The sequence below is a fragment of the Anoplopoma fimbria genome, chromosome 21 (assembly GCF_027596085.1).
Source record: "Anoplopoma fimbria isolate UVic2021 breed Golden Eagle Sablefish chromosome 21, Afim_UVic_2022, whole genome shotgun sequence".
Classification (NCBI taxonomy): domain Eukaryota; kingdom Metazoa; phylum Chordata; class Actinopteri; order Perciformes; family Anoplopomatidae; genus Anoplopoma; species Anoplopoma fimbria.
Genome location: NC_072469.1, coordinates 7,954,121 through 7,968,404, shown reverse-complemented (window position 1 = coordinate 7,968,404; position 14,284 = coordinate 7,954,121). Strand labels below are relative to the sequence as shown.

At 40.0% G+C, this 14,284-nt stretch overlaps 2 protein-coding genes across 2 annotated transcripts in view; one reads left to right on the top strand and one right to left on the bottom strand.

The window, feature by feature from the left end:
* The window catches only part of rnf32 (ring finger protein 32), a 29,508-nt gene extending 27,518 nt beyond the window's left edge, over positions 1 to 1,990 (top strand). Inside the window, exon 8 of the mRNA XM_054622722.1 lies at positions 1,357 to 1,990. The gene's annotated coding sequence lies outside the window, so the exon portion shown is untranslated. The remainder of the gene's footprint in view (positions 1 to 1,356) is intronic.
* lmbr1 (limb development membrane protein 1) overlaps positions 1 to 14,240 on the bottom strand; it is a 33,590-nt gene extending 19,350 nt beyond the window's left edge. The window contains exons 1-5 of the mRNA XM_054622720.1: positions 14,025 to 14,240; positions 10,754 to 10,826; positions 9,205 to 9,244; positions 8,010 to 8,149; positions 6,481 to 6,584 (exon numbers count right to left, since the gene is read on the bottom strand). Of these exons, the coding sequence (XP_054478695.1) occupies positions 6,481 to 6,584; positions 8,010 to 8,149; positions 9,205 to 9,244; positions 10,754 to 10,826; positions 14,025 to 14,087 (420 nt within the window). The 5' untranslated portion in view covers positions 14,088 to 14,240. The remainder of the gene's footprint in view (positions 1 to 6,480; positions 6,585 to 8,009; positions 8,150 to 9,204; positions 9,245 to 10,753; positions 10,827 to 14,024) is intronic.
* Between the last annotated feature and the right edge of the window lie 44 nt (positions 14,241 to 14,284).

The window sequence follows — 14,284 nt, the reverse complement described above, 5'->3', positions numbered from 1 at the left end:
TGTAAAACAGCTCTTTTATACACACATATTGTGGTCTATAAAGCGGGTCTAACGGGGGCTGGTGGTGGCAGAGGTTATATTAAAAAGAGTAAGGGGGTGGGAGGTGCTGTAAGGAGCATGAAGCCTGGCTCGGTCAGCTACTGTCTGCGATCAAGAGCAGGCCTCCCATCTGGGGCCGATTAGGAGCTCCCTTAGCACCACGGTCGTGTCCCGGGCCGCGCAGACCAGAGGCTTTTGGGGTAATTTGGGTTTTCCGGGTCACAAACTGCTGAGTGGTTAATAAAGTCCTCCTCTACCTGTTCACACAGTTTCCATCCCCCCCCTGCTGGAGAGCCGAGCTGTCTAGCACTGTGAGATAGATAGGCGTTCTCATACATATGTCAGGTTGGCTACCAGGCACGGGATAACAAGGGCTGGAGCGCTGCTTAAATTGGGCACATATGAGCAATTTGTTACCAGCTAACATAATGGCCGTGCGGTTGCTGTTCAGTATTTGCCAACAGGTACGTGAAGGGGGTCCCTCTTTGAAAGTAACCGCTGTTAATCAAGTCGCTTTATAGAATGGAAATGGTTTCAATTCTGCAGATTAAATCAGACAAGGCTTGTTTTTTTTGGGGGGGGAGTTCATGGTTGTTAACCGAACCACCTGTCCTTTAGCCTTTGCTCTACGATGCGGGTCTCTGTTTAATAGCCGTCTTCTCTCTCATGCAACCGAAAATGATGTCCCGTCTCACTCGCTCCTGAGATCTTATCTCTTTTACAAGCACCGTTCTCACAAACGGCGGCGTTTAATGGGACACAGACATATTTGGTAAATTTATTGCTTACACATTATCACTGACCCCTTCAGACCATACTGTCAATAGTGATGTAGGGATTTGAGCTTATTCTCACACTCCTTACATTGTCTTACATGGGGAAAATCCCACCGCATTATCATTTAGCTATTACTGAGCGGTCACTCGCCTCTTGCATGGTATTTTCGAAAAGCCTCGGTGAGTGAGTGCAGAATTTTCTAGCACAACAGAGAGGAAAGTGGGCAGGGTCTGGAGTGCCCCAGTGTGGCCAAGGTGGACACTGCAGACACTCGACAGGTAACATTAAGAGGGTGTAATCGGGCCTTTTTGAGTCTTTAGTCAGCACAAAACAAACAAAAATCGTCGTGATTTATTATGAGTAAATATAAATCATAAATAGATCCATCACAGTGATTACTTAAGGGAACTATACACGCCTGTTTTCTGTTATGCTATCCACCAACAATAAATTCACCACTCAATGCAGATCAATACACTAGAAACTTGAATACCACAACACAATATGACATTCTGCTGACTGCATCATGCTCTTTTGCAGACACTCGCGCACTCTGGAGTTCGCTGGATGGATGCTGCATTTAAGAATCTCACAGCTCAGCTCAGCTGGCCAACAAGGAAAACACTGAACACCGTCCAAAAAGAAGGGAGAAAAGAAGAGATGGAGGAGCGATGAAGAGAGAACAACAGAGGGGAGACTGGTGGAGGAGAGGAGAGTCAACGTCTGAGCGCATCTCAATCCCTGGAGGTAAGGGAGGTGAGAGAGGAATGCTTTCAGGGACTTCAGCCACGTCCCACACGCGTTCTCTTAAGGATGCATCAGGATCAGGCAGAAGCCGCAGGCAGGACGTGCGTCCGCTCAAGCGCACCAGTCCACCTTAACAAGCTGCCCATGCCCTGCTGAAGGTGTATTCCCTTTAGATAGGTCTCTCAATCATTTATAAGACTCAAATCATTACCCATTCAGATCATTTAGGGCAAAGGCAAAGCTTGTCACCTCCCTTACTATCATCCCTGGTTCCTGCCTCACTGGAAGAGCAATCCACTGTGTCAGAAGTGATTTGACAGGAGAAAGAGGACACTGAACTGTGAGCCCAGATTGGTTTCATTGATCCATGCACATGCATGACATTGCACACTGAAAGTTCCTTACCCATCCTTGCAAGGGAGAAAATTAAGTCCTTTGTTCCTCATCAAATAGGAAAGTAAGGCAAATGTATGCTTTGAAAAACTACAGTATAAAAATAGAAAAAAATGCAACTAAGCTATCATCACTGATCAAAGATGAAACTGTCAACTGGTGAGGGAAGAGAAGAAAAAAAAGCCCTGTGCTTTGGCATCCAGAGCGCCCGCTGAAAGTTTCTATTCTTGCCATTCTAAATGTGTAACTACATCTAAATATAGCAGCTCTGAAATATTCAGCATCCCCTGATCCTCACACCGACATCGAGTGAGGGGCTGCTTAACTGCAGTTATGCTCGAACAAGACTGGAGAGACTTCCAAGAAATGCGTGTAGTGGCCAGAAACAAAAATTAAATAAAAGAAACTGTTTCATATACAGTACCAAACAAATCATGCATGATTTCACGTAGCGCACACAGACAGATGCACATGACCAGCGAGGTTAATAAACCTTCAAATCAACACAACTACACAAAGCCACAGATGCCCTGGAAACAGTTCACAAGCTGTTTCTACTTGCTTGTGCTGCAGAAAAACTAAAGAACAATCTGCCCGCTGTGTTTGATGCAGTGATTCGACAGATGAATCCAGAGTTCACCTCTGGAAGTTTCAATGCCACTGTGCAATAGTGGACAAGTGTAAGAGATTCTGGGTGGAGGGTAGGGAGAAATCGCACAAAGGGCGAGAGTTAGGTGGTGCAGGAGCTTCCGAGTTGCCGCCATCAATCCTTAGCAGGTCAGCAGGCGGTGGCAGAGATCATCCTGCAGACCATCCTTCTGCTCACTGTCAGGGGCGTGTGGAACAAGGGCCAAGAGTGTAATACGTGAGGGAGGGGGCAGGGTCTTTTTTTTGCTCCCTAGCAAAAGGACTGCCCTCTCTGCTAAAGACATGCCAGATGCCCACAGGGACCTTATTAGTGTATCCTTCAACCAGTCGGTCACAGCGCAATGACCGTGTCAAAGACAGAAAGCAGAGGAGAGGGACACTCCCCTGTAAAGCTGCACAATGAACTTCTAAAGACTCTTAATAAGACTTCTTAATAAAGCACCAATGACACGAGAGCATGTAAAATGATCGGCATCACATCGTATCGTTCAAACCAGTGGGGGGGAGGGGAGTTTTCCTCAAAAAAAAAAGAAAAAGGAGAAAGAAAACATTGTTGTGAATGTTTAGGATTTTGGGGATGTGAATTACAACTCCTGTTTCCCTGCTGCTTTCATGGCTGATTCACCAGATGAGTCAGAAAACAGAAGAACTTAAATGAAGGAAGCAGCCTCAGTACTTTCTGACGTTTGCCAAGTTTTACTTGACATCCTACAGTGACGACAGCTTGTTCTGATTACCGAAAGGTGTCTGACTGATAAGTCTTCAAAAAATAAAAGACTGTATCCTTCTTCAAATTAAAGGTTAGGACCAAATAGACCTCATAGCCTATCACCATAATACTCTGCCCTACTTAAAGTTACGTAAATGAGTTGTAGTAATTCAGTCTACGTGTACGATAAGACGATATCTCGCTTTAAGATCAAGAAAAAACGGGCAAAAATTCAGGAGCAGAACCAGTTGAGCTTCAGAAAGTATCACTTAGGTTAGGAAAACTGAGTCACGAGAGGAAGGGGGGAAAAAAATCCTGAGCAACTCGCTTGTTCTTTTTTAAATTCCAAGCTCGAACTAATATGTTGCCGTGGTAACGAACATTGTAACAGGCAGCTTTAGGGAGACATTGTGACCTTAAAGGAAGGTATGTAAACACCACTTTATATTCTCCGACTGGCCCTGCCCGAAAGAAGGCCTGGGAAAAATGTCTGCATGTGCAGGAGATTTGAAATAAATATCCAGGCCCCCATTGTGGAGCCCCAACAAAGAGGAGTATCTTAGTAACACCACGCGGGTTTGCTCGGCGAGACGTTTTCTCTCTCCACCCCCCTCCCCTCCTCTCCCTCCACAATAAACACACTTCTCATCATTGGCGGGTTAGGGCTTAGGATGAGATTGATGAGGAGTTTCTTTAACTACCAGATGAAACCTGTTGGCCCTTTGCTGGGTCAGTCAGGGGGTCAGACTCGTTCCAACTCGTTTCAGGATCAAACACATTTCAATACTGTGGGTGAGACCAAAAGACTATTCACTGCAAAGCATACTTCTTTATATTGTTTCTTAAATAAATAAAAAAAAAAAACTAGAATATTAAAAACCTACTAGTAATTGTGCTTATTTTCCTCATACTGAAGTTACAATCATTGTTAGTAAGTCAGGCTGTGGCGCTGAAAACAGAGCAAGAGATAACAAACAATCTGAGCATTAGTGCAAAGGTAATAAGATAAGACGACACTAGAAATAGGACAGGAAGTTGTCATTGTCCAAAAAAAAAAAAAAATTCCATACCTTGATCTAATTGTTTTTGAGTAAATATAGCTTCAAGAGATCACACTCCCCCTGTAGAATTATTAAGCCAACTTGAGTCCCTTGATATAAATAGAAGTCAGAACAAAGGCTGGTGCTGATGTCTTCACAGTCTTTGTCAGAACACGCTGATTATCTCAATATGGATGACAGCGATGGCTCTCATCATTATAATGCCATCTACTGGTGGTGCAGAGACAACTATAAAGGCAGAAATGCTTTATAAAGCCTCAAAATCTTTCCCAATGCACTCAACACAGCTAAACAAGGTATAGTATCTCATTTAGAATACTTTTTATGCTACTTGTAATTGCACAAATAGAGCCTGCTATAGAGGTTTCTAACACATCATCAGAACCAATGACCATGAACTACACAGCAACCTTTAGTGGCCTCAGTGATGCAGCTCTTCGGCAAAGATTTGAGAACACAGCAGTAAAGCGGGAGACATTTTACAGCGGCAAATAAAAGCTAGATCATAACATCTGACATCAAGACCCTAAGTCGCTCTGATTCATCCACAATTTGGACAATTTGTTAAACTATTAATCTCTCAGGTGACAGAGCATCTAAAGAGCTGAACAGTTAACATAAAAAAAAGAAAAAGAAAACATCCACATTTCCATCTTTATTCTGGTGGCGTCTTTTAGTACATCGTCAAAAGTAAACACAGCCACATGAAAAGGCTGACTTACAACGTTAGGAGTGAAATTCATCATTCACTTCATTTCCGCAGTCAAAAGGAGCTCGCAGTGCCGTAACGTTCGCCCGGGAGGTTAAAACGCCACATAAAACCTTATGACAATGTGGTCTAATGCTGTTATTGGGGAGAGGGATAATATCACATTAAAAAAACTTGGATCTGTGTTTTACATTCCTCTGGCTGCATGATTGACTCTGCAGGCTGCTCTGTTTTTTTGGGGGTTTTTTTTAGGTGTCACCTCCAGCCCTTCCATAACAAACACACACAATATATACCTGGAAGTGCAGCTCAACATTGAACAGTGCTTCCTCAAAGCAAATTTATGGAAGATCAGTAGCAAGAAAACAGTCTTGCTAGAAATGGAAAAAAGAACAAAAACGTAAAGAAAAAAGAGGCCCTCATCCTGCTTCCTACACATCAGGGCCTGCCTTCTGCAGAAGAAATCCAACCGAAACAAATTAGTGGGCTGAGGAGGAAAAGAACTGGCCATACACTACAGTACAGACTAATTTTTATGTGCTTTTGCCAGGAGGGACATAAACCAGAGAGGTTTCAAACTGTGACACAGGATAGAGGTGTATTAAAAGTAAATCTTTCCCCCTCCATTTTGCGAGGTTCTATTGTGCTGTCATGTTGCTGCGACTTTATGGACTTTTGGAACACGAGCCCCAAGCCCCCGTTTTTTTTTTTTGGGGGGGGGTAATCAATTAAACAAGGAAGTTCGCTGTGGCCTTACAACTCGATTATTAGCCTGTCCTTTTGAAGTTTTATTCTGGGGGGCTGGGGAGGGGGTGACAAGGAATCAGGCTTTAAATCAGCGGGGCCGATGCAGCCGTGTTGAAGCGTTTGCAGCCTATGGCCTTATTGGAAGGGTTTGTCAGGATGTGGCGCTGGGCGAAGTCCAGATTCAGACTTTCATGGTTAATGAACTTTCTGCGGTGGCAGTTACAGTCAGTGGCGTGAGTCAGGGAGAGGGCAAGGACAAGGCACCTGCTGCTGCTGCTGCTGCTGCTGCTGCTGCTTTGGCTGTTAAAAGGGAGCCCCTTGTATGGATCGCAAAGCAAATGTATCAACACAAAAGGCAGAAGAGAAACAGGGTTCCATATTTTACTAATCAAAGTTTCAGATTTTTAGTTTTATAATCATCGCAGATTGTCTTGTTTTCAATTAATCACCTCAATGATGTTTGATCTTTATTATTTCTCAGGATTTTAAAAGCTAATTCCAGACTTTGGAAACTCAGCAAAGTGCTAAACTCATTTACCATTTCCAACCTTCTTTGTTTTGATGATAGTTACCTTGCGTGACACACAAAGAAAATGAACTAATATTAAAATGATGCATAGAAATTCTGCAACAAACTTATGGCAGTGTACCTTTTTAGATCCGGCGAATCCCTCAGACTCCAGGAAGAAATAGGCAAAGGGCATCAGGACAAAGAGGCAAAGGTTGGAGAACAGTGACACCAGGTTCCACAGACCTGCAGAAACCAAACACGTGACAGAGTACACATACAGTTTATTCAAAAAGTATAAGAGATAAGATAATCCTTTATTAGTCCCGCAGCGGGGAAATTTGCATATATATATATATCTAGTCAATCCTATTTAAATGTCTAATTGTTTCAGGCTCAGTGAGGTTACACAAACAGGTTTTCCCATAATATTGAGAGCTTTTCCCTTGAATATTAGTATTTGATAGAGGAGGTGCCAACACAGGACTTATCTGGTAAGTGTCTTTGTGTCATTTCTAAGTCATGGACTCTAATGCCCCCTGGTGGCTGTTGCAGCACCCAACAGCCTTATCGACAGGTTACAACAGACTCTGTTGGGTTTCTGTAGACTGACTGTGACATAAAGTATTAATTGATCTGCTATGTGGGGACATGGCACATAAAAAAATGTAAGACTTTTAAATCTTACATGGTTTGGTTTTAAATCAAGAAAGAAACACGCTTACTACATCTATCACTTGCTGATGGTTACACATTTAAGATTAGCACAAACTAAAGAGTCAAATCGTATTACATTACATTACAGTCATTTAGCAGTATTCCCATAACACAATTATTACACTTTCAACCATTAAAGTCAAAAGTGTGTAAGCATTTATAGAAAGCCAAAATTCCAGAGTATTTGCTAAGTACATCATTTACTGTAAACAGAGCTTGCACTCAGTCTGGTATCAAATTTCAACCAATGTCAAAGTCCGGCAGATTAAAAGAAGAGTGTGTACACTGCAGTCTATCAATATGTTCTTTTAATCCAGTTTGTGTTTTAAGTAGTAGTCTTTAAGTAAAACAAAAGGCTGACTCTGCAACAATGCCTCAATTATTTTTGGGGTAACTCCAATACAATATGTTTTATTAAGCACAAACAAAGTGGATTAAAATGAATTACTACCTACTTAAGTGTTTTGTAGTTGTTAAATAAATCATACTGTATTGGGAACACATATTTATTTTTGAATGATTTATATGGTGTTAAGACATGTTGGATAAGAACTCCTATTTATTTCAAATTGAAACAAGTATTTACCAAAATTTTAAAACTAAAAGTGACATTTTAATTTGAATATCTTTTTTTATAAAAGAAAAATATTATCAAATTTAACAGTTTGATAGCAAATGGAAGAGTTTTGGACACCTCTGTATACTATACTCACATTGCATTGCTGTCTAATTCAGATGAATCTCTGCCTTAAGTCAAAATGACTTACATAAAAATACAACTGTTTGCTAAACCAACATTAATGTGGGTACTGGTCTATTGCAATTTGCACATCATGCTAGTCAACACCTCCGGAAGATAAAAAAAAAAAATTCCAATCAAAAGACAAAGAAGGGAGAGAAATCTAGTAGTTAGTCTAATGAAATAAAAAGCCACATGATATGAGATCTACTGACCGTGAATGAGCGAGCCATTGAGCCACTGAATGTAATAGTTTTTGGGGAAGGAGAGGAGGATCTCGTTACTAATGATTGAGAAAGGCAGTAAGAAGACGGCACCACCCGACACTGCCAGGGTGAAGGTGCACAAGTATAATCTGCAAATGGAATCAAACACACAAAGAGACAGAAACACAAACACAAAAGTGTGAGACTAACACGTACACAATCACAACATGATAATAACATATCTTTATAGATTATATGCCAGAAGAAACTACTTGGTTACTGGAGGATTCATTTGGATGACATGTTGTGTTATAAAAGAGTTATTTGGTTTACAGTGTGACAAAATTAAATAAGCAAAAGCAAATGAGGAAGGAACTTATTAAGTGACAGCGACCACTAAAATAACACCGGATACAGCTGCCACCCATCGTCAATCTATACTTTCAATCGTCTTTCTATACCTCAGTTTAATCCAGCCCTGTTTTAGTCCTAGGACAAAAGACATGGAGTGGCTACGTTTCTGTAGGTCTCAGTATTGGACCCAGGGGAGTGACCATCTGCTTAGTGGTCTTCAGTTTGGCAGCACAAAGTCCCCACTTTCCCATATCACTAAAATAACTCATTAACTGAAATGCTTTCCTTCATTTAGCTGGACCCTTAGGTACTATTTTGCTTAGCTGGTACTAAACATGCAGGATGTTTGTGGCTACAACGGGCCCCTCTGGTGTGATGTGTGCTGCAACTCTAAACTGAGCGATATGTGATACTCGCCACCACAGTTCTAGCTAATGATGCAAACTGTAAGACATTCACAGTTTTTGAGGTAGTGAGTAAATGAACGCAATGCTTTTTCAGTTTATGTAAATGGTTATTTTCATTATTGATTAATATCTGATTATTTCTAGATTAATCTATTCATTGTTTGGTCCATGTAATGTGTGAAAACAGTGAAAAATGCTTGTCACAACTCGTCTTCAAATGACTTTTATTATCCAACAAACACTCAAAACCCCAAAGACATTCACCTCACTGTGATATAATATACACAGAAGCCTCAATTTTCTTGCTAGAAAACATGACTAAAATCATGAAGTGCAGATTTAGTTTCTGTTAAGCTAGAAATCTGTTCATTGTTTAAACTCAAATTAGCAACATTGAATTCCCAGTATTGTATCAAAAGAAGAATGAACTCGGCTTTACTCACGATATTCTATTGACGACAGCATCTTCATCCTCATGGTCATCTGTAAAGGAAATCAAACAAGGTGGTGTGAATTTATGAGCTGCATCAGTTTTATCACATCACATTTTATACATCACATCTTACTTCAAACAAGGCATTGGCTACATTTTCTTATCAAGGACATACTTTCTGTTCAAGCATTGTTAAATATCTGATATTTTCACATCCATATCAGCCGATACTAGCATGTATTATTGTAGTGTTAGTGCAAAACAGCCTAAGTATTTGAAACATGCCTAACTTAAGGAACATTTAATTCTTGCTATTTCACTCTATGCATCTGTAGTTGTTTCCAAAACAATGTAAACTATGATTTTATTTTTATTTCACTGCTATTTGACAGTTAAGTTTAATGTTTTTTTAGAAAAACTTGATAGAAATTGTGAAATATTACAATTTCATAGCAGAAACCGCTACCTTGTCCCAATCCCATCATCGGTTTAGATATCAACTGCACCCTTGCTAGACCTAGTGTGCTAAAATAATCATTTGTCATGCTGAAATTGAATGTTTTGAGCAACAGAAATGTTGTTAGCGTTTCAGCTCTTTGTTGCATTTTGAGGCACCGATTTTTTCCTCTAAGATGTGCAGGGTTTTAGGGAATTGAAAGCGTTGCGCTCTGTTTCTATGATACCTTTACTTGTTATGTTTTTTTTACAGCAGACATTAGTTCATTTCTTACTCTAATTATTCAAGAACTTAAGAGAATGATCTCATAATCATCAAAAAATGTGAGACAGTAGATAGTAAAGTAGTGCATGTGATGCCACTTTATATTTTACAATTCCTTTTTTACTATAAGTGAAAAGATTAAAGCTCCCAAACCACTGATAAGAGGAGAAGAGCAGCCTAGATTTCTACTGTACAAAACTCCAGAAGGGATTTCTGGTGCAAAGTGGTCTACTTTCCAAATGAGACAAGGGAAGCCTCTGTGACCTGTACATACTAAATTTGTCCTGGGAAAATGGGATACAGGTTATAATGTCTGCCACGGCCTTCTTGTTTTCATCACTGTTTTCTCCTTTGTAACTAGGTCTCAGTCATTTCTCCCCGCTGTAGCTCAAACAGAGGAACAAAACATCTCCTTCTGTTAAAAGGTGAGCGTCGTCTTTGTTTGGATATCAAACCGCTTTTGTCACTAACCTGTCCTGTCACACTTGTTATTATGTGACAAATTGTATTCATTTTTGCCACAGTCCTTAAAGCTCTTTTGGGCGGGTACGGTTCACACTGATACAGAGCTGCCTGTGGTAGATTACTCTACATGGGTGTGGTGTCCCACGCATACACCTAAAGCCCTCTCGGAAATGACTTCCATTCAGTCAAAACACAATGAAGGGCTCTGTCTTTGAGCAAATACAGCATAACGTGACAGACAGACCGCTGTGAACATGGGTCAGCCGTGGAAGCATTTCTGCCGTCTACGTGTTAACAGTTTGAAGCTTTAAGACGATGAAATCTCACTGATTTGTGTTCCCACGGAGTGAGGGCTCATATTGGACACACTTACCACTCTTCCTCTTGTATCTGGTTATGATGCAGTAAGACACAATGTAGAGGACTGCAAACAGGAGGAAGCAAATCTGAAACGACAAAATAAGAATCTTGGTAAAAGGATTCACTTTGGTGTGTAGATGAGATCAGCACTCACAATCATTAGCAAGCATTTACTGACGGTTCACCCAGCAGATATCAAACCTAATTTCTCCACTTCCTGTTACTGTATATTACAGACTTGTTATTCTAAACTGTATATTTTTAAATCCCAATAATAAAAAACTGTACATTAAAGTCTGCAGGACTTCGGTAGAGCCCACACAGAGATACACACTGACTACTGATTATCATGTAGTTACTATAAACTATAAATGATTTAGTCAAAAGAATGTCCAATTGCCACAAGTTTCTTAAGCCAATGGTGATGTACATAAATAATTTGTTTTGACCGAACAGTCTAAATATATAAATATATTATATGTATAGTTTTTTGTTGTTGTTTTTGTATCGAGGGCAGATTGTGGAGTGTTTGAATATCTAGTCTAGGCAGCCCACGGTCCAGAATACCGATACTTTAATACTTTATCACTAGGTCTTTGTGCAGTAGGTAAATTTACATGTTTGCTGTCCAAAAATAGCTCTACATGTGGTTAAGGCCTGTTGAAGTTTGCAAATTCAGGAAAATAAATGAACGCCTGCTCCATTATTAAACAAATCATTCACTACCAATATAAAGCTCAACATAACCCATTTATTTGATCGTAAAGAACAACAGTGAGTAACGTATTATTGTTTTCCAACATTAGACATACTTATAAGCCAACAGAACATGCAATGCAGGGAATTTATTAGGTTACCGCGGCCTCAAAACAAGCTGGATGGTCTTACAGAAGGATCCCATTCCACCTGGCCCCCTTCTACTATGACCAGGACGTAACTAATGATAGAAGCTCCGACTTCAGCGCTTTGCACCCTGTCAACATTGGACAATTCATCACAGCCAGCTGGGATTATGAAATGACTAAGACAGACACCAGTTAGACTCTGCACATTGCAGACAGACAAACTGACATTAAAGAACTGCTACCAACCTGAGTCAATCTGGGAGGTATATGGTGTTATATGACAGCCGTAGCAAAAACTGTCTTATCATCTGCAGTCCCCTTCCAAATGAAAGACAGCGGATACATATACAAGCTACAAAACTCTGCGGTGAAAGGGGCTCAAGTGAAACCATGTCGACTGAGGGGAAACTCCAGATTAACACAGTTATCATGAAGCTGACAAACTGGCATAGAGTCAATACAACAGTTGGGGAATAACACGTAAGAAGCAGACCGACGGCCACTACCACTATCAAAGTTATCACTCTTGTTTTCCCTGAACCAATACAGAGTTACTTGAGCAATGGAAAAGAAGCAGGTTACAACAAATCTAAATACTTGCAAACAGTTTGCAAGCATCCACAGCAATTTAGGAACAGTATTTCACACCTTTATGCTATATGAACTCAAGCTGGAGGTGAGGGGAAGTAATTACTTATTTTACAGAGGAACTAACAATTCCTGCAAGAAGAACTGATCAGTATGATTTCATTCAAGTAAATGTCATTATTTCACTCTTTTAGCAGTAATGTGATTTCAGATGTATCAACATTACACATTGGTTAATCCAGTTTAAGGCATTACACTGTAGCTAACCTGATTAACAGATGTCAGCTGAGGAAACCCAGATGCCAGGCCATGTAGCATTTCCTTAGCTGGGTTTATGAAAAGCGTGTGTTTTAATGTGGAAGACACCGTAGAAAGGAAGAGTGACAAGATGTTGGAAATTGTGTTATAAGTAAACGTTAGATTGTCTCCTAATGGTAATAGTATTTTCTATCAGAAAGGTAGTTGTTCAGGTTCAGGGATGTCACAACTTTACATTTTGTTTGACACAGTGCATCTCTGTGTCCAAAAGCACGTGGAAGCCTGAAAATTACATTACATCCTTGTTTGGAGGTGGTACTGGAAAATGTTATTACTGACCAAACCACAAGCTAGTCTCACAACCTGTGATTTTTCACAGTAAAACAGTTTTCTGTGCATTCTTCAATGCTTCTTTAGTAAGTCAGAAAAAGTTTCCCACACTTCAGGTCTAATAAGAGCGTACCATGTTGTCACTGAGTCATGTTTACCAACTCGATACTTAACCCAGAATACCCTTGGCTGCAAAATAAGCATGCGCAACTAACAAGTATAATTTTGAACCTGCAGAAATCAGGTGCCATTACAACATAATGCAAAAGGCCTCTTACTTTATGAATGTTGTTACGGGTTACTGAGAGTCAGATGTAGAGAGATACTTAGGACAAAATGTGCAAGCTAAAGCTGATCTGTTGAACTTGTCTGCTGATGAAACATTTGATAGTTTCTATATTTCAAAAGTGTCCTTCAGGAATAATCCAGAAGACTAAATGATATCTAGAAGTCTAGATACTTATAGATATCATTTAGTGGAAAACACATTATAATAACAATAGTTTATTATTTATGTTATCTATTGTCACATGCATTTAAAAGGTGGCCAACACACAGGGGCATTAAGGACACCTAAGTATATCATAAATCTATTAATTACTCTTGCCAAATTTTATATACATACAGTACCAGTCAAAAGTTTGGACACACCTTCTCATTCAATGGTTTTTCTTTATTTTATTTTTTTTCTACATTGTAGATTAATATTGAAGACATCCAAACTATGAAGGAACACATATGGAATTATGTGGCAAACAAACAAATGCTCAACAAACCAGAATATGTTTTATATTTTAGATTCTTCAAAGTAGTTGAATGAGAAGGTGTGTCCAAAACTTTTGACTGGTACTGTATATAAAGATATTTGAGCTGCAAAACAAGACTATACTGTAACCTGTTTATGGAAAATATAACATGAATAAGGCATAAAATAAATAAAGATTTCATCTCCCTAACTCAGGGACATTGTGTCCATGTCCCATATATAGATCTTCCTTGTGAACATCAGTATATTCATAACAAGTATATCAACATCAATCAATACACTAAGGGGAGTTACAATACAGTCCTAAACTGGTGGTCCAGATCTGACTGCAATGGACACACAATAACAACACGTGGTCTGGCTGCACTGTTGTCATCCAGCCCTGATACATCCTGACTGACAGGTGAAGCTAACAGGTTAGCCTCCTCTGACGTCACCGGGCTAGAGGACGTCGTTAGCCTGCTAGCCTCCATTAGCTCCCGTCCTCCTTCACTTACGATGTACTCCCGAACTTGGCTATGGAAATTCTGCTCTCTGATGGTCACATCGTCTTCTTCCATTCTTCATATTGCAAAAAAAAAAAGATTCAGATTCAGATTCACTTGCATGTGAGAGTCGTCCAGTGTCTTCTTCTTCTGCTTCTTCTTCTTCTGCTTCTTCTCTGCAAATATTACCCCGACTGGTTAAGCGACAGTTTTACATCGAAGGAAAAGCGCTCAGTGCTACAAAAAAAAAAGGAAAAAAAAGAAGAAGAAGA